Below are 24,948 nucleotides of genomic sequence, written 5' to 3' on the forward strand. Positions count from 1 at the left end.
TAATGGTGCTTTTTCTGATGTCATTGGGCCATTAAAAGGGATCGTGCCAGGATATCATGCTAGGAAGACGGTTCACGCCATGAGTTTGCACGATCTCCTGGGGCGCATGTGAAAACGGCCCAGCTTTTCTTTGACTAGTAAATGCAAACACTGCAGCATTGTTTGATCCATAATTCACTCACTTCTTTGATACCCATAGAGTAGTATCTGGAGATGGTAAGCTGCATGGTGTCTTTTGATTCACTCAGTCTGACAGGGTTTTATACCTTCTTTCTACAGACCATTTCAAAACGATCCCACATTTGATCCAGAGTTTATACTCTCTAAATCTACAGCAGCAGCAGGTCTGTGTTCTTGGTGCCTAAACATAGTACGTTTCTACGAAGTATACTGCGATGTGGCACCAAAGCGGCAAGCCTTGGAAGAGGCAAATAACGAACTGGCTGAGGCACAAGCTAAACTCACGATGATTAAGAACAAGATTGCAGTAAGTACACCCACAACCATGCTTTGGTAAAATGCCAGCGCCTCAGATTTCCTGTCCAAGTAACTATCACCATTCCAGTTAACTGACATTCACACCACTAGCACTGAGTGAGAAAATTATTTCTTAGATACTACTGAATTAAGTAAGGAATGAGCAAGCAACATTCCTATATCTCTGTGCAAATTAGTGTAGCAGCTCAGTCTGATCTGTGAGGCAGGAAGTCCCCAATTCAGATCCCATCTTGGTCATGTATTCACTGGGTGACCTTAGGAAATCCAAAAGAGTCCAGTAGCACCTTTAAGACTAACCAACTTTATTGTAGCATAAGCTTTTGAGAATCACAGTTCTCCATGCATCTGACGAATGGGCCCTCCATGCATCTGACAAAGAGAACGGTGATTCTCGAAAGCTTATGCTACAGTAAAGCCGGTTAGTCTTAAAGGTGCTACTGGACTCTTTTTGATTTTGCTACTACAGACTAACACGGCTAATTCCTCTGCATCTATGACCTTAGGAAATCCAACATTGTCTCATCCTCCGAACCTATCTGTAATGGCAGTATTCTCTTACCTTGCATAGAGCCCACTGATTGGAGAGCTGGCCTAAGACTGGGAAAAGCTACGTTCAAATCTCCCCACACCATGAAACTCACTAGGTGACACTGGGCTAATTGTTTCCCCTATCTATCTCACAGGGTTGTTGTAAGGATAAAACAGAGGAAGGGGGAGAATCACGTATGCCACCCTGAGTTCCTTGAAGGAAGGAGATTTAAAATGTACTAAATAAATAATAACTGCTATAAGGCTTAACGAGACAATGTGTGTGAAATACTTAGAAAGCTGTGAAGCTAAATTTTATTAAGTTCAACAGACTTGAAAGGTGGTACCTCTGAAATCTGGCACAGCCGGGTACACAGGTTTTCCTCTCCAGTTGCCTGGTAAAGACCCATACAACTAGCCCTGCACACATGATTGTGTCATTGGATGCAACTCCAAGCTGTATGAGAGCATATTATAAAAAAGTGGCTCCCACGTGGCTGCAGGTATGACTAGAGTGCAGGGAATCACAGATTTTTGTATCAGCATATGCACAATTTTGAGGCATAACTTGTCAAATACTGTCACATCCTGAAATAAATGGAAGGTACATCATCTGACCATCTGTAGTCAGCTGGTAATCAACATTTTCAGAAAAGTAATTGCAAACCTTTTGTTTTGAAGGACCTAAATGCCAACTTGGCCAATCTGACTGCTGAATTTGAAAAGGCCACAGCGGAGAAGATCAAGTGTCAGCAAGAGGCTGATGCAACTAATAGAGTCATTTCATTGGCTAACAGGTACCATAGCACTAATTCCGTATAGAGTTTCCCTTCCTGAGATTTGCTGCTTGCCACCATAAAACAGGCCGCCCTCATCTTTGGCCATTTCACACTGTAAAAGCCAGTATTTCACACAGCTGTGTCTTCCGAAATTTCTAAAGAGGCAGAATAGGATAGTGCCTAAGCTGCTACACCCGGCAAACTTGAACCCAAAGCAAAACAATATGCCTTGTTCACTGTTTCCAAATACATTTGTTACAATTAAGAAGATGGCATCAATTAAGCTATTGGTATGGGCTGATTGCTCCATTAAGTACTTCGGGAATCAAACGGTGACATTTTCTGAACACAAGCCAAGGGTGCGGAATATGACATTTCTCATTGGAATCCTAAGCATCTATGCATTTTAAAAAGCAAAACTGTATTTTTAGAAATAATGTGAAAAGAACTTGATTGAGAATACATATTAAAATTAAATTAGACAGAAAGCAATTAAAATAATTTCAAAAATACTGTGCTTTGACTTTTTAAAACTCTGGGTTAAAACCCTGGGTACTTTACATCTGTGGAGTCTGCAGTACTATGGGGCTTTTGGTCCTCCTAGCCAGCTGAAAGATCCAGCTACAGTAGTAAAAGGAAAGTTGTTGTGCTTCCCAGCGTGATATGAACCATTTCCTGAAAATGAAATGCTACACAAGAGAGAGTGAGTAAAAAAATGCATCGTTTCTACAGATAAACTGCAAGTAGATTTTAGAGGAAGGCTGTTATTTCAAAGGGAAGCAGTGTTCTCTGTTTTATGGATCTTCTGGACAATGAAATCTCAGTGGATTATCATCTTCAAACCATCTGAAACATTGCCATTTTCTAACTGCAATGCTCAAAGGTCCATGATGGGTTCTTCCTAGCATTTTGAAAAAGAAATAGCAACTAAGTGGGACCACAGGTTGGAGTGAGGCCTCTGAACAGAGAGTAAAGGGGTTATCCCTTCCTTGCAGTACACCATTTTGCTGGTCAGAATCAATACCCTCATCTTCCTTCAGCCCTGGACCCATGAAGCGCTCCTTACAACTGAAAAACGGCTTCCTAAAATTTCAGATCTGGCAGAAATTGATGGCAGCCGATTGCAGAAACGGCTGTTATTCTTCAATACTGTTTGGACAGAAATGACCCCCCACCCCATTTATTGATTTATGAAATAGGCACCAAGACCTTATCAGGGTTGAAAGGAATGCTTCTTGCTACAACTTTCACTATGACAGTATTCTTACCTGTCATTTTTGTTTCTTGGTTTGTAATTTTATTATAATAATTAAAAGTGCAATAGCCTCTCAGCAGTGGCCCAGTCTCTGTGCAAAAAGGTATGCCAAGAATGCAAAGCGTGTGTAAGTGGAGTTCTTCCTCCAGCCCATCACACATCTTAAAACTGGTCCTCAGCATGCAGAAACTGTTCCCCTTATCTTAAGCCACGTCAGCATTCCAGGACAGAAAGTTCATTTGGTTCTGGGAAAGGACAGGACTAGCACCAAGATAGAGCTGGCCAGAATCCCAGGCTGTGCTAACCAAACACTTATCTCCTTTTGAAATATTTCTTAAGGCTGGTTGGTGGATTAGCATCTGAAAATGTGCGCTGGGCTGAATCTGTGGAAAATTTCCGTGAACAAGGAAAGACTCTGTGTGGGGACGTGCTGCTGATTACGGCATTTGTTTCCTACGTTGGCTACTTTACCAAGAAATACAGAATGGAGTTACTGGACAAGTTCTGGGCCCCTTACTTACGTGAGCTAAAGGTAAATCTAATTCATACAATCACATACACAGCTCGTAGCAGAAATGAAGAGGCAGATAAATGAACATGCAAGCTGTATTCTGTCAACCTACTATGTGCACTTAGTAGAGAGCTCAGGTTTCTGATCCCAGAGACAACAGACTAAAGTGGGCTATCACCAGCCCTGCACCAAATATTCCTTGGGCCCTAAACCCTTTGGATTGTCCAGAACTACTAATGTAGCACAGTGGATAAATGGTTCAGCTGCAAATCAGCACTCTACTGGTTTGAATCTCACTACTGCCATGAGCTCAGTAGGTGGCCTTGGATAAGCCACTCCTCTCAGCCCCAGCTCTCCAGCTGTATTGTGAGGATAATAATAACACTGACTTGTTCACCACTCTGGGTGAGGCACTAATCTGTCTAGTAGAGCAGTATATAAGCGTAGTAGTAGTACTAGTACTCAGGGCTTTTTTTCAGCTGGAACACGGTGGAACAGAGTTCCGGAACCTCTTGAAAATGGTCACATGGCCGGTGGCCCCGCCCCCTGATCTCCAGACAGACGGGGGTTTAGATCGCCTTCCATGCCGTGGCGCAGAGGGCAATCTAAACTCCCCTCTGTCTAGAGATCAGGGGACGGGGCCACCGGCCATGTGACCATCTTCGCCAAGCGCTGACCCAAAGTTCCAGCTGACCCAAAGTGACATCATTGGCCCTGGGAGCACTGAGTTCAACCACCTCTTTTCCCAGAAAAAAAGCCCTGGTGGTGGCTTGCCCAAATTCAAAGCCCGAACACCATCCGGCGCTCAGTGGAGCTTCTAATGGAACAGGCTTTTCTCAGCCAGCCTCTTATTTCAGTCAACTAGCAATGTCATAGATCTCAGTTGCCATCTCTTCACTCTTGTGAGAAGCCCTGGATCCTTATCATAACTATGCCTTCACATAGGAAGCTGATGCTCCTTCTCCCCACGTCCACTTTGACGAACCCCACTTGATTGACTAACAGTCCAAACCCAATTCTTCCTCTGCCCCTCCCCCATCCCATTCTCTTAAATATGTAGCTGTGCCAGCAACTCTGCACCTATTTATTTTGGAACATTAAAATTAGAAAGGTGAGAGAGAGAGCCAATGCCCAGATGAAAATCCATCTTTGGAGCCATCTCTCTTTCACCGTCTCTCCCTGGGATATCAAAACTGAGCTGAATCTTAGACAACATAGTTCTCATGGACCCATGAAGAGACCAAAGCTCAGACTTATTTTCATCTGTCCTAAACAGGAACATTGACCTTGGCAGAAAAAAGCCCCACTGCAGTATCTCTCTACATTGCTGTTGGGAAACCCCTAAATATAATAAGCAACAGTTTTACAATACATATTGTATTGTAAATCAGAACAATAGTTCAGTAATCAATAATGTATTTTCAGTCACTCTTCATTCCAGCAGCTCAGGAGATTAAGAATATTCAGAACAAGTATTCATCCCCTCTCACCTTCTCTGCAGATAGCACTAGTGTATTTTTTAGCCATCCATGATGAATACATTTCCATTATGGCCCCTGAATGTAAAATTCTATCAGGGAGAGAGGCAGTCTATGTATTTACCATCCTGAAAGAGATCCGTTTTTGTCACAGGTACCAATTCCCATCACTCCTGGGCTGGACCCTTTGAGTCTTCTGACGGACGATGCAGATATAGCAACATGGAACAACCAGGGACTCCCCAGTGACCGCATGTCGACAGAAAATGCTACTATCTTGTGTAACACAGAACGTTGGCCACTCATTGTAGACGCCCAACTCCAAGGGATCAAATGGATTAAGAACAAACACGGAGCAGACCTGAAAGCCATTCGACTAGGGCAGAAAAAGTTGAGCCATTGCTAGTCTATTCTCATTCTTTCTGTTTTTTAATTATTCCAAGCAAGGAACTGATTACAGGCCCAGAAGCAAGAGTCATTATTATTTATTAACAAGATTTTTACCTCGCCTTTCGGTCCTCATAGGGCCACCAAGGCGGCTAATAAATTAAAACATCCCAATTAAAATCTCATCTTAAAAACCATTAAAACCACCACAGAAATATATCATTAAAACAATTTAAAACCAGAGCTTAAAATAAATACAAAATATAAAAACAACAGTTAAAACACTGGGGAGGAGGGATCACTGATGTAAAGCTAAGTCAAACAAAAAAGGCTTCACCTGCTGGCAGGTTTGGTGCCACTACTGAGAAAGTCTGAAAGCGGAACTACAAGTGACAAAAGGCACAGATTAGACACTTGTCAGGTTCCCTCAAGTTTTGATGGGAAATGTAGGCATCCTGCTCTTGCAGCTTGGCTCTCTGACTGCTGTCCAATGGACTTTTCAACTGTCACTTGTCCAACATTCTGCCAAGCTGCCTACATTTCCCATCAAAACTTGAGGGAAGCTGACAAGTGTCCAACCTGTGCCTTTTGTCACTTGTGGTTCCGCTCTGAGTTTCCACTTGCCTAATTTCAGAAGGCGGGGCACCTGAAACAAGCCAGTTTAGTGTAGCAGTTAAGAGCAGCAGGACTGGAGAACTGGGTTTGATTCCCCACTCTTCCACTTGAAGCCAGCTGGGTGACCTTGGGTCAGTTACAGCTTCCCGGAGCTCTCTCACCCCCACCCACCTGGTTGTTGTGGGGATAATAATGGCGTACTTTGTAAACTTCTCTGAGTGGGTGTTAAGTTGTCCTGAAGGATGGTATATAAATCAAATGTTGTTGTTGTTATTAAAGATGAACTCAGTGGTCTGGTAGGCTCCTAATGGAACAGATGGCCCTTCAAGTATGTTGATCTCAAACCACGTAATACTTCAAAGATCATAGAACCAGTACCTTGAATTGTGCCTGGAAACAGACTGGATAGTATAGATGGGCCAAGACTGGGATAATATGGTCCCTACAACCAACTCCAATCGACATCCTGGCTGCAGCATTCTGCACCAATTTGAAGTTTCCGAACACTTTTCAAGGGCAGCCCCATTAGAGGACATTGCAGTAATCCAGTCTAGATAATGTGCCTAAGGTGGTCTCCTCCTTCAACAGATTCCGTGAATGTAACACGGCTCTCTCAAATCCCTTATTTATATATTGGGAGCAGTAGAATATATTTCCTTTGCCTCAACCATGTCCCAGATCTCTCCTGCATTAATGAACACAGAGAAATTCAGCCCTGAACTGTAAGCCCCCTTTCTTTGAGTTTCTGATTGTGCCCCATATAATACTGTAGTAAATATTGCGTGTTTTAAAACAGTGTGACAGTCTTAAGGGTGTCTTTCTTGATGCTATAGTTATCTAGACATCATTGAACAAGCTGTTTCTGATGGAGACACACTGCTCATTGAGAACATTGGGGAGACGGTGGAGCCTGTGCTGGATCCTTTGTTAGGTCGAAACACCATCAAGAAAGGAAAGTATGTATGCTGCTGTTGCTGTTGCATAGGGATCAAAGTCACAATAGACGCTGCTTTTTAAAACAGAAATTGCCAGAGAGCTTTTAGACTTTGGGTCCAGTGGGGAGAGCATCTTATTGGCTTTCTCCTCCCTGCTATTAAGAACATCTATTGGTGAAAGTAGATTTTGCCATTAATGTTATTTTACTGGTACACAGAGTGAGGGATGCATTGTATGGGGTTGTCTAATAAGCCCCTGGTAAGCCTGTGCCTATATTAGTAAGAATGCCTCTGTTTCTAAGTGGCCAAGAATTATATAGCTACTATTGGTGACGTTCCTAGACAGTAGCAAATACCCCAGATGTACCTCCCCTCCATACCCCCAGTGACCCTTGCTCCATGCCCAAAAGATGGCAAAAAAAACTCCAGGATCCCTGGCCAAACTGGTCTGGAGAAAATTGCTCCCTGACCCTAAAGTGGCACTGCCCTGGGTGTGTAAGAAAGGACCACGAGAACTAAGCACTGACCTAACCCTTCCTGCCCTCCCTCTCATGATCTGCCTAGTTCACAGATTCGGCATTGCTGTCAGATGGCCCTCTAACCTCTGCGTAAAAACCTCCAAAGAAGGAGAGCCCAAATCCTCCCAAGGAAGCCTGTCCCACTGAGGGGCCACACCATCCATCAAAAAGTTCTTCCTAATGTTTAGCCAATACATTCTTGAGTTTAAATGTAAATCCCAAACAGTCCGGGACATGGGTTTCTGTACAATCAGTGGGTGGCTAGGCATCAGATTACACCTTCATTTATCAGCAATGGCATCCTTTCTTCTCTGTCCAGCACCCGTGTAATTTACCTTAGTTGTTTTTCTGTTCAGGATAAGCAAGGTTATCATTTGTTTCAAATTGCTAACCACCATCTCTGTGCCAAAAGGATACAGCTGCAGCTGCCTGATGAGTTTTACACCAGGCTTTTGCTGTGGAATAACACCCTCTTTCTATCTTACCTGTCCCCGCCTAATTCCTTCTGCAAAGAGAGGAATGTAGAATCACACCATTTTCCTTCCTCTAGCCCTAGCTTGATTTCAATATAAACTATTGGTTAAGGGTTCCCAAAGTAATACATTACCATCCTACTTACATCTACTTGGCAGGAAGCCATATGGACGTCAATGGGACTTATTTTCAAGAAAGCATGTTTTACTACTGCAGTGTTACTTTCAAAAACTGAGGACTGCTCTTCATATCACTTTTAAATTGATCCCAAGTTTACAAACTTAATGCCTGCACATTCCTTTCTGGCATTTGTACCCATGTTTCCACAAATGCTGCTCCTGTGTTTTGCCAGAAGTTTGCTTTTTTGGCATTAAGAGGCAAAGGCTTGCTAGGCGTGTGGAAGGTGAGCGTGGTTATGCTAGCTACAGATCCACCAAAGCAAACTTTGGCGGGTTAGGACCAGCATATCTTCGGGACCCGCCTCTCCCTGTACGTTCCCCGAAGATCGCTTCGATCAGCGAATAAATATTTACTTGTGGTCCCCGGCCCTAAGGAAGCCCGCCTCGCTTCAACCAGGGCCAGGACCTTTTCAGTCCTGGCCCCAGCCTGGTGGAACGCTCTGTCAATGGAAACCTGGGCCCAGCGGGACATATTATCGTTCCACCGGGCCTGTAAGACAGAGCTGTTCCGCCAGGCGTTCGGTGATTGAAGGGGGCGGTGCCATGTCGGCCTCCCACCTTTGGGGTGGGGGAGGGTTCTCCCCACCACTGCACTTTGTTAATTTGTTTTATTGTTTGTATATTGATTTTAGTTCTTGTTTTTATCGATTTTAACTGTTCACCGCCCAGAGCCCCTGGAGATGGGCGGTATATAAATTGAAATATAAATAAATATAAAATAAACTTCTTTCTCAAGGATGACCAGAACAGCTTTTTGTGCAAATACATTTTCTGGAGAATTTTAAAATAAGCCTCGTCTTCCTTCTGTATGTCTTCTGTAGTATTAGGCCTATGCGAATGATGTCAGGCCCTGTTCTAGTCTTTATTCCACTATTTTCCATTTTAACTTATCCCTTGTTAGCAGGGCTTTTTTTCTGGGAAAAGAGGTGGTGGAACTCAGTGGGTTGCCAGCACAGGGGGCAACTCCTGGCGGGAGGTAGTGCCCTGGTGCCACATGTGCACGTATAAAGTGCATGCACGCTTCCAGGACCGCACAATGATATCACTTTGGATCAGCTGGAACAAGGGGGGGACTTTTTTAAAGTTTAAATGCCCTCAGTGAAAATGGTCACATGGCCAGTGGCCCCGCCCCCTGATCTCCAGACAGAGGGGAGTTTAGATTGCCCTCCACGCCACGGCATGGAGGGTGATCTAAACTTCCCTCGGTCTGGAGATCAGAGGGCGGGGCCACCACCCATGTGACCATTTTCAAGAGGTTCCGGAACTCCGTTCCACCGTGTTCCAGCTGAAAAAAAGCCCTGCTCCTTAGTATTTGACTTTTCAATTCAAGCAACTTTTATCAGCTTTTTAAAAAAAATATTGTACAACTTAGTTTATCTGTAATGTTAACTGGACCATCTTCCAGATGAAAGTATTAGGGTTTCCTGAATCCATGCTAAAATAAAAGATGATGGAAACTCTCTTCGCTGCTAAGGAGGGCAGGTGGATTTCTGTACTAACATTTTTGGTCTTTTCCAAACTCTGATCTCCAGGTACATTAGGATGGGAGACAAAGAAGTAGAGTACCATCCCAGATTCCGCCTTATTCTGCACACCAAGTACTTCAATCCTCACTACAAACCAGAGATGCAGGCTCAATGCACACTGATAAACTTTCTAGTCACCAGGGATGGCCTGGAGGACCAGCTTTTGGCTGCTGTGGTGGCAAAGGAAAGACCTGACTTAGAGGAATTGAAGGTATTGTTATCAGGAAGATCGTGAGCTGGTGGGCTACTGCTCAGTCAAGAATGACAAGAATTTGGGCGTGGCCATACTTTAACTCTAAAGGAAACCAGATGATTTAAAGTGAAGTGCTGTATTTACTGCACAGATCAGCACCAACCCCAAACCCCTTACTACAGGGCTTTTTTTCAGGGGGAACGCAGTGGGACGGAGTTCCGGCACCTCTTGAAAATACTCGGCAATAGTGCTTGAAAATAATATTATTTCAAAGAATCCCGTGTGTTTCTTCCTCATTTCCCTCTTGAGAGTTCTGCCACCTCTTTTCCCAGAAAAAAAATCCTGCCTTACTATATATGCAAATAGGGTACAGGTTGGGAAAACTTTGCACTTTCTATATCCTTGTAGCCTTTATATCTAACACAAGCAGTCAGATGCAAAAATGACACTCTTAAAACTTGTGTGATGTTGATGGAGAAAGATACTTCTTCCATAGCAAGACATTATTCAATCGCATACCACTGAGAGTACTTAAAAGGTGGAATGGGCAAGTTGAGATCGGGCCACAGCAGCTTTTAAAGATCTGCAGCCAAAACTGGGGTGAGCTGGGGGGCTGCAGCTTCACCTCCCAGGAAAATACCTTTTTGGTTCAGTTGACTATGGAGACACTGAAAACACCATTAAATAACCCATTTGCCATTAATGCAGTCTCTCAGTTAAAAGGATGGGGTTGTTTTAAGTTTAACATAATACTTTATTTATAGACTGCTATGCTACCATGTAAAAGATTCTCATTCTAATCCTGACAGCCTTTGCAATCCATTTTTAGACACAGGAAATTCAGAGAGCAATGTCAGTATCACTGGTGAAAATGGCCATGGCTGCTATATAAATGAGAGGCTCCTCTGAAGGTTTCTGCCTGGCAGTGCTGCTTCTACAACCTGACTCTACTCTTTAAATTTTGCCATAAGTCATCACAGCATTGTACAAAGTGTGAAACTACTTAGGGTGATATAACACCTTCCTTTCTGACAAACCCTAATGCTGGACTCTTAACCAGTTGTCATTTCGTAGAAAAAGAGCTGGAGGAACTCATTAGCACAACTCATTAGCACAACTCATTAGCATATGCCATACCCCCTGACATCACCTATCCTGGCTGTTTTGGACCCAATCCTGGCCATTCAGGACCGAAATTGGGCCCAAATGGCAAAAAGTGGCTGGAAAGGAGCCCAAAATGGTCAGGATCGGGCCTCTGCTGAGTGGGAGAATGATCCAGCACCTGTCAGAGGCCTGATCCAGGCTGTTTCGGCCCCAATCTAGGCCGAAACGGGCCCAAAATGGCTGAGTCAGGTGAGTGTGGCCACCTGACATGTGACCTCTTGGGGGAACTGCCGGAACTGTGTTCCTGCGCGTTCCCCCTCTAAATGAGCCCTGCTCTTAACACGCTTATAGGAAGATTGTAAGCCAAGCCAGCCCCATATCCTTAGTTGCATTTACAACTCTCCCCCCCCCTTTGCTCCTGGAATTATTTTTACACCTAGATGTGACTGTATAAGTTCTGTAGTCCATCACATGGCTGCCGGCGTAAGAAGACAGCATGCTGATTTGTGTGTTATTCTGCCATGTCTATCTGAGGTTCTTCATCTAAATTACTGGCTTTAATGAACCTTTCGCTGTGAGGTTCACCCGGTCTGAGCTCCTTTAATTTTCAGTTCTTGAATTATTATTGTAGAGTTGCATTTTATTCACCTGCCTCCCTTTGCGGGTGGGGACTTGTAGCCCTTTTCAGGAAAAGCCCATATTTGGAGGATAGAGAAAAAGGATTAACGTCTAAGGCCCTACCATTCCTCCTTTTTGCTGGATTAGGCCACTCTCACAAAGCAACAGAATGAATTTAAGATCAGCCTGAAGGAGCTTGAAGATTCCCTCCTGGCGAGACTCTCTGCTGCATCAGGGAACTTTTTGGGGGACACAGCCTTGGTAGAGAACCTTGAGACAACTAAGCGCACCGCGATGGAGATAGAAGAAAAGGTAAGCGAGGCGCCCCACACTCTCACAATGCTACTGTGGCCACAACTATGAGAGCACTGTAGCTGCTAAGAGTGCTTGTGGTTTGCCAGCCTTAGCAACAGTGGGAAGAGCTGAAGGGTGGTTTTCCAGGCGACTGATACATGGCGAGGTGAAGACTATTTGGTGTGTTTGTTTGTTTTAAGGTGAAAGAAGCTAAAATTACTGAAGTGCAAATTAATGAAGCTAGAGAGAACTACAGGCCAGCTGCAGAAAGGGCATCTTTGCTATATTTCATACTGAATGACCTCAACAAAATCAACCCCATCTATCAGTTCTCTCTAAAGGTAATGATCATAAAATACATTTGTGTAAATGAGTAATCTCTTCCTCTGTTAACACAAAAACTAAGATGCTCACGCCATCTTTGCAGAGATACTTGCAGCCCGCCTGTATGGCAAGGACTACTGCCTGGCTGCTATAATGAAGAATGAACAATTGAAAGCCGGGCAGAAGCACCTTGCTTGAAGATCAGAGGGTCTTGGATCTTGGTGTTAACATATGAAAACTTATTTCATATTGTGGATAAAGACAACTGCCCTGTCTCTGTGCTTTTTAACAAAATCGTAAAAAGCCCAGTAATCTTAAATTTAAGTTTGTTTCTTTTTTGGCCAGGCTTTCAATGTGGTGTTTGAGAAAGCCATCCAGCGTACTCTTCCAGCAGATGATGTGAAACAACGGGTGATCAACCTAACAGATGAAATCACATATTCTGTCTTTATGTACACAGCTCGGGGACTGTTTGAAAGAGACAAACTCATATTTTTAGCCCAGGTTGCTTTTCAGGTAAGGAGATTTCACACTAGTAGTGACTTAAAGTTCATGGAAATTTCTGTTTCCGTGCCTTGGCGTTAGCCAACCTCTCCCCTCCTGCATGGTAATAAGCATTGTGGAGCTTTATTATACTCAGACATGGCTCATTACTTATTTTTACTTCAGTACTTTGAAAAAGGTGATAGCAGTCACAGAGAAAGTAAATATCTCTCAGAGGAGAAGCAGCGAAGAAGTAAGCATTGTAAGACAAGATATAGGGAAGGTTTCCAGGAAAACACATTCAAGAAGGCAGAAAAGATTTGTGGGAGAGAAGCGCCTTGTAAATGAAGATGTACAGAAATGATCATGTACAACTAAGAAAGGTCAAAGCAGAAAGCAGAGTCTGTCCAGTAATAAAATTAATAGACGAGAAAACAGCTTAAGTATGATCAAAACAAGTAGGAGCAGTTAGCATCTTCAAAGTCCAAGTTCTCTGTACTAGACTTACATTTGCTGCTGATGTTTAGAGCCCAGAATACATCAGGTTTTAGAATCCCACTACAGAGAATGCTGCATTTAGCTTCATAAGACTCCAAAGCCAAACTCCCTGCTGGTGGGGCCCATCATCCACATACCAGCTAGCCTTTGCGTTTTCTTTCTGCGGTCAACAGTAAACTAGGAAGAGGATTTGCAAGGATAAGCAAACACTGGACTAGAACCACAGCTGATGTTCCAGCAGAGTTTCCATAGAAAGTGAGGAAACGCAGCCTTATTTCATACCTTCTAATTTCTCTCTCCAGGTCTTGCTGGTGAAGAAAGAAGTGAATCCAGTGGAACTGGACTTTCTCCTGCGCTTTCCTTTTAAAGCTGGATTAGCCTCTCCTGTAGATTTCTTATTAAGTCAAGGATGGGGTGGAATTAAGGTTTGTTTAAAACGTCGTATTATACTGCTACTTGCTATCTTTAACTCAAAAGGGACCTAATATAAAGCAATAGCAAAGTCCATCATTGATGGGGACCTCATCAAGCACACCTGACTTCCCTCATACTCTTCTACACTGGTCAGTTCAAGAGCTATGTCAAGTAAACTAAAGTTGTGAAACAACTGCCACGTTGGCAGAGATGTGTATAATCAGGATGCTCATAGGCAGGTTAGGAAGAACCTTCTGTGCAACAGTAAATATGCAAAATTGGTGAACGAGTACCCAACTGGAAGAATGGTTTCAGCTCCATTTCCATCTGATTAGCTATAGATCCAGAGGAGTTAGCCATGTTAGTCTGTAGTTGCAAAATAGTAGAGTCCACTAGCACCTTTAAGACTAACCAGCTTTATTGTAGCATAAGCTTTCGAGAACCACAGCTCTCCTCGCCAGATGCTGACAAAGAGAGCTGTTGTTCTCGAAAGCTTATGCTACAATAAAGTTGGTTAGTCTTACAGGTGCTGCTGGACTCTTTACTGATTAGCTATAGCAAGCTTCTTAATGTGCATATACTATGTGTCCATCCGTTGAAAAATCTGTAAGTATTTTCATTTGGCAAGATAGTCAAATTGCATTTTATTGCCTACAGGCCTGCAAGGTAAAGCCTGAAAGAGACAAAGCCAGTGCAGCTTTGGTCTGGAACTATCCCTCCATTCATCCACTACCCAAGTTGATCTGGGATTTGGTTATCAAACTCTTCATGCAGTTGCTTGGCCAACTACAAAGTTTCTCTCCCCCAGAACTAGCAGACATCTATCAATATAAAGTTGTAGGGATTGCACTAGACAAGCATTTATAAAGTGCCCCCTGATAGGGGGCCTTTTGCCACAGACACTTCAGACCTACTCTCTTTCTGTCTCATATTTGTGTGAACCATCTCTTCGTTCTTTTCATATTGTTTCAGGAGTTAAAGTCTGCAATATAGGCTTGGCTCCTGTAAGCATGGGGATGCTCACAAATGCGGCTTTCGTTCCTTTCCCTTCCCTCAGTCAGCTGCCCTCCCTGCAATGTCCAAAATGCTCATGCTGGGGGATGTCAGGAGACAAAAAGCTATGCAACTCAAGGAGCTGCAGGGAGCAAGAGAAAGAATTGTGAATTATCCCCACCTCCCTTTTCCACTGGTAGAATTTTGCTGGTGTAAAAGGGTATGGAAGAGGAAGGCAGGCCATTTTTTCCATTACCTCCCTTCTAGGATGCAAATGGGGTTTTGTTTTGTTTTGTTTTGGTCTATGACAGTCTCTGGACACCTGCATCAGTTTTGCAGGGGACGCAAGGTGAAAAGGAAGGCAGCAAAAATCCATGTCCACAATCCGTTAGTCATAACACTAATACGTGAAGCATTTACCATTCAATGTGGAGCACTCCTTGCATTTAATAAATCTAATACTTAGAATTACACTTTTATAAGAGTACAAATTGTGGCTATCCACCAATGGTTAGAATCCGTATTTAAAATGACCATGGTTCATGCGACTTTAGCTGGAATCAAATTAGAGGTTTTGGACCCTATTTTCATGATGCAAGTTTCTATCCTATGAAGGAATATGATACAAGTACTCTCTGCACTGCATCTTCACAAGTCCACTCTTCCCTCCTCTTGCCATCCATACACCCTGTTGTTTCACTTGACCTGTTAGGAGACAAAGAGCCAAGCTACAAGTGACGAATGACACTTGCCTGGCAAGTGAACAGACTCACGTGTATTCCTCCCTGTTCACTTGCCATTCACTTGCTCTCCACTTGATCAAGTAGAGCACAAGTGAATGGCAAGTGAACAAGGAGGAATACACGTGAGTCTGTTCACTTGCCAGGCAAGTGTCATTTGTCACTTGTAGCTTGGCTCACAGCCTTACCAATTTAGGAAGGTATTAGCACAGTAGTGGAGAAGCAGGATCACTTGTATGGAATGAAAATATGTACAGAGAATGAACTCTTATTTAGGAGATTTATAGGTTGCCTCTTCTGAGAACAGCTGGAAGCAGCTACCAAAGTAAATACAAACTATAATAGTATATCCTAAAAATCCATCAATAAAAACAGCCATAGAACAGTTGATGACCCCCCCCCCATTGAAAGGGTTTTAAATAATGGAATCATTAATTAGGCCCACTGCTATAACTTGGGTATGAGGTACCATTACTATATCCTCTGTTCCTGTACTCTCAGGTCCTCTCTGAGATGGACGAATTCAAGAATTTGGATAGTGATATTGAAGGTTCTGCTAAGCGGTGGAAAAAGTTTGTAGAATCTGAAACTCCCGAGAAGGAAGTATTCCCCAAGGAATGGAAGAACAAGACCGCCCTGCAGAAGCTGTGCATGATGCGATGCATGAGGCCAGACCGCATGACCTATGCAGTCAAGTATGTATCGTGGTGTTTCAAGAGCTTGGAGAAATGGGAGAGCCTAGGATACTCACACTCAGGGAAGGAGATAATTTCATCATAGAGCGGACAGTGCATGAGGAAACTGGAATGCATCACTGAAATACTCCAGCGACAGAAGATAATGCTGCCAGACAGACAGCTTAACTATTCACTATCTTTTTGATGAACATTCCTCCTTGGAGTTGGCCGATACCTAACATGCTACAACAATTTATGGCACATTCCCAAGGCTGATCTAAAATGCAGATAAACAAAACCTGGGTATTCTTCAATACACAGGAGCATAGATCTCAAATGCCTTCATTTTAGGGGAAGGGATACATCCCAGTTGTGGACATTTTCTCCTTCCTCATAATACTATAACTTGTAGTTGAGCACCCAATGAAGCTGATAGACAATAGATTCAGGATAGACAAAGGAAAGTAATTATTTCTTCAGTACATAATTAAATTGTAGAATTCACTGCCAGTGGGCATAGTGATGGCCATGAACATGGATGGCTTTAAAAGGAGGTTAAACAGATTCAGAGAGAGGTCCATGAATGGCTACTAGCCATGGTGACTAAAGGAATCTGCATAGACAAAAGCAGCAAACCTCTGAATACCCATGCCAGGAGGCAACATCTGGTGAGGGCCTTGGCCTTTCTTCTGGTGACTGCTCTACCAAGTTAGAATCATGGTTACCAAAAGCCTGAGTTAAGCCTGAGGAAATCATCCTTTATCATGACAATATAAGGCCCAGTTTAAATTTGATTCTTCCCTCATGAAAAGTGAGCCCAGATGTGAAGTGCAAAAGCACTTGTTTTCAAATCCCTGAATTCTGGCATAGCACTCTGGTGCACTCTTCATTACCTGTCATGGCTTTCAAGTCCTCCCAGCAAATGAGTCCTATTGACAGAATGTAAATAATTCTTTTATGATAATTCTTTATCCCCTGGAGGAATGCTTAATCCAATTAACAATTAAAAAGGCTCTTATTCTGATAAAGGAGCATTTCAAAAGGCATTGCCTTGGATTCAATTCTCTTCTCTCGTTCCCTCAGCTGTGTTTTGAGTTGTAAATCAATCTGCCCACAAAAGGGCAAATCTGAATAATAGAATACTATTCATGATTAAAAAAATCTTTCTGTAGTAACCAAAGTTATACTCCAAGCTAAAATGTTCACCTGAACCATTTTAGTCCCCATGTATTTTTCTCAGGAACTTTGTTGAGGAGAAGATGGGAAGCAAATTTGTTGAAGGACGAAGTGTTGAATTCTCCAAATCTTATGAAGAAAGCAGTCCATCCACGCCAATATTTTTTATCCTCTCCCCTGGAGTTGATCCTCTGAAGGACGTTGAAGCATTAGGTGAGCTGATAGCAGTACATGAAACAGGCTTCAAATAGCAGCAGCAGATAATGGGGAAAGTACAGCTTTCTAACTAATTTCTCCTAGGTCAAAAGCTGGGCTTCACCATAGACGATGGGAAAATCCACAACGTGTCCCTAGGACAAGGACAAGAGGTAGTGGCAGAAAATGCTCTAGATGTGGCCGCAGTAGAAGGGCATTGGGTCATTCTTCAGGTACTAAAATGCCAAGTAGCTTCCTCTTGATTATAACTTATGACTTTGTCTGGTGTACTGCACCAATTCTAAGCTTTACTTGCATTTGTTATTTCAATAGGGTATTCGTTAGGTAACTAATATATTGGACATCCAGAAAGTAAAACAAGACTAGGCCCCAGAACAAACCAATGATGCTAGTGGTGTATGCCAGAGTCTGGACCTAAAATACAGCCAGGCTTCACACAGATGCATCCAGGGTCATAGTGACACCTGTGCCTTAAGGCCACGAATGGATGGATCCCTACCCCTTCCCCATGAGCACAATGCATAGTGTGAAGGCATAAGGCACCCGATCCCACCCTGGTACATAGCAATGTTATCATTGCCTCATATTAGGGTCCATAAGTCTCTAAGCAAAACCAAAAAACGAGGTCTGATCACTTTAAAAAAATACTACACCTGGAGTGGGAGCTTAGTGTGGTGAGAGCTGGAATTTGGTTGAATCACAGAGGGTTCATCAATCAGCCCACCAGGCCCCTACTCCCATTTAGACTCCTGCTGCATGTATTTTTGGTCCACTATTGAAAAATGTTCAGATAGCAATACGGCATCAAGTAAGGAATACAGGCAAGTTAGAGCCAATAGCTGGATCAACAGAGAATTCATAATCGTATTGCTGTAGGACATGTGATAATGTCCCAAACTGGGTTATGTTTCCTCCTCGAGTAGAAAGCAAAGGCAATTTAAAATAGCTCTGCAGTTACATAATGAGACCTTGTATGTAAATGTAATTCAGAAGGAAGTTAAATTTAACTAGCAGCAAACAACATAGGATTTATGAACCGTTACAGAACATACATCTCGTAGCGAAGTGGCTGAGCACACTGGATAAGAAAGTTGAGCGCTACAGCACTGGCAGCCACGACGATTACAGAGTGTTCATGAGTGCCGAGCCTGCTCCCAGCCCAGACGCTCATATTATCCCTCAGGGACTCCTGGAAAATGCGATTAAAATTACCAATGAGCCTCCAACTGGCATGTATGCCAATTTACACAAAGCCCTGGATCTCTTTACCCAGGTAAGCAGGCTTTGTTGTTCAGACTCAAGTTCATTTCTGCATCCTTCAGAATGTCTGCGCCAAAAGAAATTGCCATCATTTTGCCTGTATTCTGGATACTTAACTCACATTTGTTCCTATGGTTTGCCTTCAGATCAGATTGTCTGATTCTGGGGAAATTTTAGGCTCCTCTAAACTGGTGCAGTAGAGTACAATAGACATTTCTAGGCAAGTTTGGACTGGAACTAGAAGCTAAAAATAGCCTGTCCTGGTCTCTGGTTAAGTATCAGCAATGTCTTGCAAATTCTATAGGTTGGATTCCATTGCAATGATCTGTCCATAGAAGCATGACTTCCCCACCTCCCCGCTCTCCCTCAGCAGGCCAAAATGCCCCCTTAATGCCGTTCCTGAGGGATGAGGAAACCTTAGGAACAACATGGAGGAGGAATTAGCAAACATTGCCTGCCTCTTTACACAAGCAAATGTCACCTTCTTCCAGCAAACTATGTTAAGCAGACTACGTGTGTGTGTCTGTGGGAGTGAGGGAATAAATGAATATTTTCATACCACTAATCTACTGGTCTTGAATTTTTTCCCCAGTGGTGGTGGTAATAGTGGGCAGACGGAGTGGTATTAAAGCAGTGAAGGAATTGGGGGCAAAAGGGGCAAAGAATTGGGAGGGAATAGGCTGTCACACAAGATGATGTTACTCAGGGCTTTTTTTCTGGGAAAAGAGGTGGTGGAACTCTATGGGTTGCCCGTGGAGAAAATGGTCAAATGGCGTGGAGGGCAATCTAAACTCCCCTCTGTCTGGAGATCAGGGAGCGGGGCCACCAGACATGTGACCATTTTCAAGAGGTGCTGGAACTCCATTCCCCTGCATTCCAGCTGAAAAAAAGCCCTGATGTTACTCATATCTACTGAGACTGTGCCCAAGCCACAAATTCAACTAGATTTAGCAGCAACCTTAGCACCTACCTCTTCCTCCTAGGTTGTGTCAGTTTCTGATATTTGACTTTTAACAACAGGTATTTTCTACAAGTATTTTATAGAATGACTGACCATTCAAGCAACAATGGTATCTCTTTAGATCTGACTTATACTCTTTAAATATTTACCAATTACAGACTGAAGTAATTTAGTGGCAGGTGTTTCTGGATCCCTGTCCTGAGGCACCGTGTTGCATCCAACCAATTTTCCCACTGGTAAAAAGGGAAGAGGGGGTGACTACCAAAAAGGCCATGTTGGGATCATGGAACCCGCATAAACAAAAACATGTGGAAAAGAGGCTGAAGTAATAAGGAGAGATGGTGAGACTGGGTGAAAAAACAGCTGTCTCCAACCCTCTAAATGTGTTCACAAATATCTACGCACAATGTATGGTGATAATCATTCTTGTATAAAAGCACAGGTTTATTCCTTTTTGCATTCTTCTTTAGGATACCCTGGAAATGTGCACCAAGGAAATTGAATTCAAGTGCATTCTCTTTGCCCTCTGCTACTTTCATGCAGTGGTGGCAGAACGGCGAAAATTTGGAGCTCAAGGATGGAACCGGTCTTACCCCTTTAATAATGGAGACCTCACCATTTCCGTCAATGTACTGTATAATTACCTGGAAGCCAACGTGAAGGTAAGGATGCACTGACTGAATTATTTGTATGGTAAAGCAAACATTAACCAGTAAGCACCATGGTCTGATCAATGCACTGCCTCTTTGGTCAGCCAAGATCGCTGGGGAAATGGACATTATTCTAGATTGTCATCCATTGATGAGAAAACAAGAGCATGGCAGAAGCTGGGACAGAGAAGCATTAATTAACCAAAGCAGCTTGTGCCCAGTAACAACTTGGGGCTCCCAGGACTGTACTGCTAGAACAAAATAAAATGTATCTTTCAACTTTGGGTTCCTTCTAGTATCAGCAGAACAGAATGGCTGCATTTGGACACTTGGGAAGTTTCCCTACTGCTGGCCTCTAGTAGTTTTGTGCAGCCTACGTTTGGGCCATGTAAAAAGAATGAAAAACATTTTATTAACCTATTCCAAAATTCTTACAGCATGCTAAGACCACCGGGGCTTTTGCCCTGAATTCCCAAGTCTTCTCTGCCATCACAGACCTGGATGGGAGAAGTAATACCATTTCCACTAGATCACTCTACCTGATAACGAATGTTGAACCGGGATTGCACTGGTGCCAATCCATTTCCACGATTTTCCTCCGAAATCTTGAGGAACAAAATTTTGCTTTTTATAAAAAGCAGCACTGAAAGTGTGCATTCTGGAAAAAGTTACGTTACTTTGTGAGAGAAAGCTTTATTTATAGTACAGCCGGATCACCTGTCAGTGTCATTCCAAAGCAGTGGTAGAAAGGTTCATTCCCCTGTGCTGAGTTGGTGGCTCTCCCTAGGTTCCCTGGGATGACTTGAGATATCTCTTTGGTGAGATCATGTACGGGGGACACATCACTGACGACTGGGACCGCAGATTATGCAGGACCTACCTGGGTGAATACATCCGTCTGGAGATGTTAGAGGGAGAAATGTTCCTGGCGCCAGGATTCCTTATACCACCCAACTCTGACTACAAGGTGAGAAGACAGAAATTCTGACAACATGCTGTACTGGGAGTCGTTTGGGGGGCAAGGGTGGTAAAAGTTGTGGCTTATACCAGAGATTTTCCTAATGAGAAAAAAAGCAGGAAGGTCTGGAGAAAGAGGTAACCCCAGAAATAGTTGCAGGATTAAGTTTGGAGAACAAGGAGAGTTAGATGAGAGCAAACAAAGGCAGCACCGAAGACAGCCATAGGGGGGAAATGTTATATCGGAGATCAAGCTGGATAGAACGTCTTGGGAAAAGAGGGAATAAGTTGTTATGAGCACAGTCTCATTCTTCCAAATTATTCTTTGCCTTCATTGAACCTCTTTCAGGCGTTATGACAAGCTTCTTGGTACTAGAGTTTTGATCTTTACCCAGCATACTGATTGAATTGTTTTAATGGTGCTTAAATGGCACATGGTGTTGCTGGGGGGCAGTATCGAGAGCCTGAGAAGAACTGATAGGTATGCAAGCTTATAGTAAACTGGAAGCCAGCATAAAAGTAAGGATGTACTAACTGGGCTACATGGCTAGGATACCTGCTGAGAAGTAACTAACACCATGTAATATCTAAGATCACATATAACATTTTACAGGGATATCATGAATATATTGATGAGAATCTTCCACCAGAGAGTCCTTACCTGTATGGGCTTCATCCTAATGCCGAAATCGGTTTCCTCACAGTCACCTCAGAAAAACTTTTCCGCACTGTGCTGGAAATGCAGCCCAAAGAGTCAGATGCTGGCGGAGGGACTGGAGTGTCCAGAGAGGAAAAGGTAGGAAAAGTGCCACTCTTTTCTTCTGCAGTGGATCTCTGGTACCTTGTTGCTATTTGAGTTCTTGTAACATTGCATTTTGACTGTGTAGAGTAAATTTGCCGTGACTGAAGAGCTACAGAACTTTCAATCACCCTTGGCTTTCTTTGGGCCCAAGGGAATTTGGGATATTCTACTCTGAAGGCTATCCTACTACTGGAGCATATCTGCTATTCCAGTGTGGTGCAGTGCCTAGGGTGACGGACTAAGATCGGGCGACCCAATTTCAATTCCATGCTCTGTCATCAAAGCTTGCTGGGTGACCTTGGGCCAGGCACACACACACACAGCCTAACCTATTCCAGAGGGTTTGTAGTGACGGGGAAATGGTGGAAAAGAAAATGATATAAGCCACTTTGGATCACCATTGGGAGAAAGATGGGGTATAAATTAAGTTTAAAAACATTTAAAAATTAAAATTACTTAGCAAAGCATTTTTGAAATGTTATACACTGCGAAATATATTCTTGGTCTTCTGTATGCTAGGTAAAATCTGTGCTAGATGAGATCATGGATCGGCTTCCAGAGCCCTTCAATATGGTGGAAATCATGGCAAAGGCACAAGAGAAGACCCCCTATGTGGTAGTCGCCTTCCAGGAATGCGAACGCATGAACATCCTTACCAGTGAAATTAGACGTTCTCTGAAGGAATTAAACTTGGGGTTGAAGGTGCGTGCCAAACATGCAATTGGTAATACTGTACTGGAACATCGTATTTAATGATGTCTTGGTCTAGAAACGCCATGGAGCATCTTGCAAATAACTCTGAAGGCCAGCATCAGATCTTTGATTTTTGTCTCACCTGCAATTTCCAACCGGTAGTCTAACCAAAGGACACTTTTATCTGGTAGACCATGATACTTTTTTTTCTAAAATAACAATAGTTTCCCCTGCCTAAATACTGCATATGCCTCAGAGTTTATGTACACTTGAAGACTGAGGGATTCAGTTCACACTTACTGGCTGGTAGTTTATTTAAAATATTTATATCCTGCCTTGTGGCTCAAGGTGGCTACATAATTCAGAGCAAAGGAAATGCGCTAGCTGGAGCCTTAAGTACTCTAGCAAACTCTCTAAATTAATGTAGAGAATCTGCATGGCTGTGTGTTCTGGCCCAAAGGGAAAGAGGGTGCACAGCCTCTGGGTAAAGCTGAAATATTGGACTAGTTGGAGAAACAACACTGGCTCCAAGGCAGCTGGGCCTCACATACAGCAATTCACAGAAACTAGATAAGCATTTTGACACTGGAGCTGTAAAACTAAAAGTTGCTCATCCGAACACATTTTTGTATAACATTTGGAAAGGGGCCCAATTAATGTCAAAGCATTAAAATAATCAGAACCTTAAATAAAGAGGGACCTCCTTTTTCATATTATTTTGATAATTTTCCAAATGGAGATTATAAAATAATCTAATAAAATAATAAAATAAAATAAAAATAAAAATGAAATAAAATAAAAAATAAAAAATAAAATAATCTAATTAAAAGCTTTCATTCTCCCCACCCCCAGGGAGAGTTGACAATCACAACAGACATGGAAGAACTGTCAAATGCCCTGTTTTATGATAATGTGCCTGACTCCTGGACAAACCGTGCCTATCCATCTTTGCTGGGCTTAGCAGCATGGTACGCTGACCTACTACTTCGGATCAGGGTAAGGAGATTTGCCTCGGTTAAAGCCTTCTAATTTATTTAAGCAAGGTTTCAGTCTTCCTCAGAAGGTGGCAACAGTTCTAATAGAAACTCCCTACAAACTCTTTAGTTGAATTCATTATAGTCTTTCAGTTAACTATCATGGCTAATTCTTGTTGTGCTGGCTTTATTAAAAATATATGTAACTGGAGAAGTTAACTGGAGAAGTGCTTGACCATTGCAGCTGCAAGTAAGAGTCAGAGTCAACCATGTAGCATTTGGACACACTACTAAGTGAAGGGTCTAGAAATGTGCCTATTTGGTAATGCTGATTTTGGTAGGTTTTTTAGAATTCCAAATAAACCAGTTTTAGGTAAGTGAAGAAGAACTAGACAAACGTGGTAAGAGGGATTCTGTCTAAGGCTTCCTGTGGTTAGAGAGGGGGGCTTGTTCAACTAACACTGCTTCCCATTTTTCCCAAACTCTCATCTTCTGCTTTATTATCCCATTTAGCTGATCTTTACCATTAATGGTGGTAAAAAAAAACATCTAAACATCCAAAATAAAGCAGAAGAAAGCAAATTCACAGAATTCTAACAGAATGAGTAGCCTGCATAGTGCCAGGCCCAGCAGATGCCAGTAGTTACAAAGTAGCAGGGGCGTTCCCCGTGCCCCGTCCCCTGGAGCACACAAGGCTGGTCCAGAGCTCCACTGCATGAAGGCACGTCTCTGAAGCAGCTTTCGGAGAAGGGAGTTACAGAAAGGAGGAAACAGACAAGCCACAAATGCAAGAGGCTACACACACCTGGGGTTTGATGCATGTTTTAAAATAGCTTTGCTTTTAAAAGCAAGGCAAATACAATTACACTGGTATGTATTCAGCCCCAAAGGACATGTGCCTCAATCAGACACACTGCTCAAACGTCTAGGCTGTTTTGCCAGCACAAACCATGGATTTCTTTGGAAACACACACGGATAGTTCAAACTGCAATAAAGCGTAAACTAACATGGCTCTATTTTGCTACCAGAGAAAAGGGCCACACCAAGTACAGAACCACCCCCAAAAAATAGTGCAGTGGAAAAAGTGGTTTTATTCCAGTATACCACCGCTACATGTTTCTCTGATGCTTCTTCGGGGGGGTTGGGTCTGTATAATAATATCAAGTGCTTTAACACAACAGCAATTTCTCCGACACTGTTCTTTCAGAGAAACCGCTGCTGTGGAAAGTGCCTGTTA

General features: G+C 43.0%; 1 protein-coding gene across 1 annotated transcript in view; it reads left to right on the forward strand.

Annotated features, from left to right (window-relative positions):
- Positions 1-24,948, forward strand: part of DNAH17 (dynein axonemal heavy chain 17) — a 139,204-nt gene that overhangs the window by 111,675 nt on the left and 2,581 nt on the right. The window contains exons 60-78 of the mRNA XM_054975987.1: positions 280-487; positions 1,708-1,823; positions 3,400-3,592; positions 5,204-5,439; positions 6,885-7,007; positions 9,690-9,894; positions 11,746-11,910; positions 12,093-12,233; positions 12,562-12,732; positions 13,500-13,622; positions 15,846-16,039; positions 17,262-17,410; positions 17,498-17,625; positions 18,459-18,686; positions 20,105-20,296; positions 21,072-21,251; positions 21,855-22,037; positions 22,563-22,745; positions 23,589-23,732. Coding sequence (XP_054831962.1) covers positions 280-487; positions 1,708-1,823; positions 3,400-3,592; positions 5,204-5,439; positions 6,885-7,007; positions 9,690-9,894; positions 11,746-11,910; positions 12,093-12,233; positions 12,562-12,732; positions 13,500-13,622; positions 15,846-16,039; positions 17,262-17,410; positions 17,498-17,625; positions 18,459-18,686; positions 20,105-20,296; positions 21,072-21,251; positions 21,855-22,037; positions 22,563-22,745; positions 23,589-23,732 — 3,262 coding nt within the window. The remainder of the gene's footprint in view (positions 1-279; positions 488-1,707; positions 1,824-3,399; positions 3,593-5,203; positions 5,440-6,884; positions 7,008-9,689; positions 9,895-11,745; positions 11,911-12,092; positions 12,234-12,561; positions 12,733-13,499; positions 13,623-15,845; positions 16,040-17,261; positions 17,411-17,497; positions 17,626-18,458; positions 18,687-20,104; positions 20,297-21,071; positions 21,252-21,854; positions 22,038-22,562; positions 22,746-23,588; positions 23,733-24,948) is intronic.

The sequence above is a fragment of the Eublepharis macularius genome, chromosome 4 (assembly GCF_028583425.1).
Source record: "Eublepharis macularius isolate TG4126 chromosome 4, MPM_Emac_v1.0, whole genome shotgun sequence".
Lineage (NCBI taxonomy): Eukaryota > Metazoa > Chordata > Lepidosauria > Squamata > Eublepharidae > Eublepharis > Eublepharis macularius.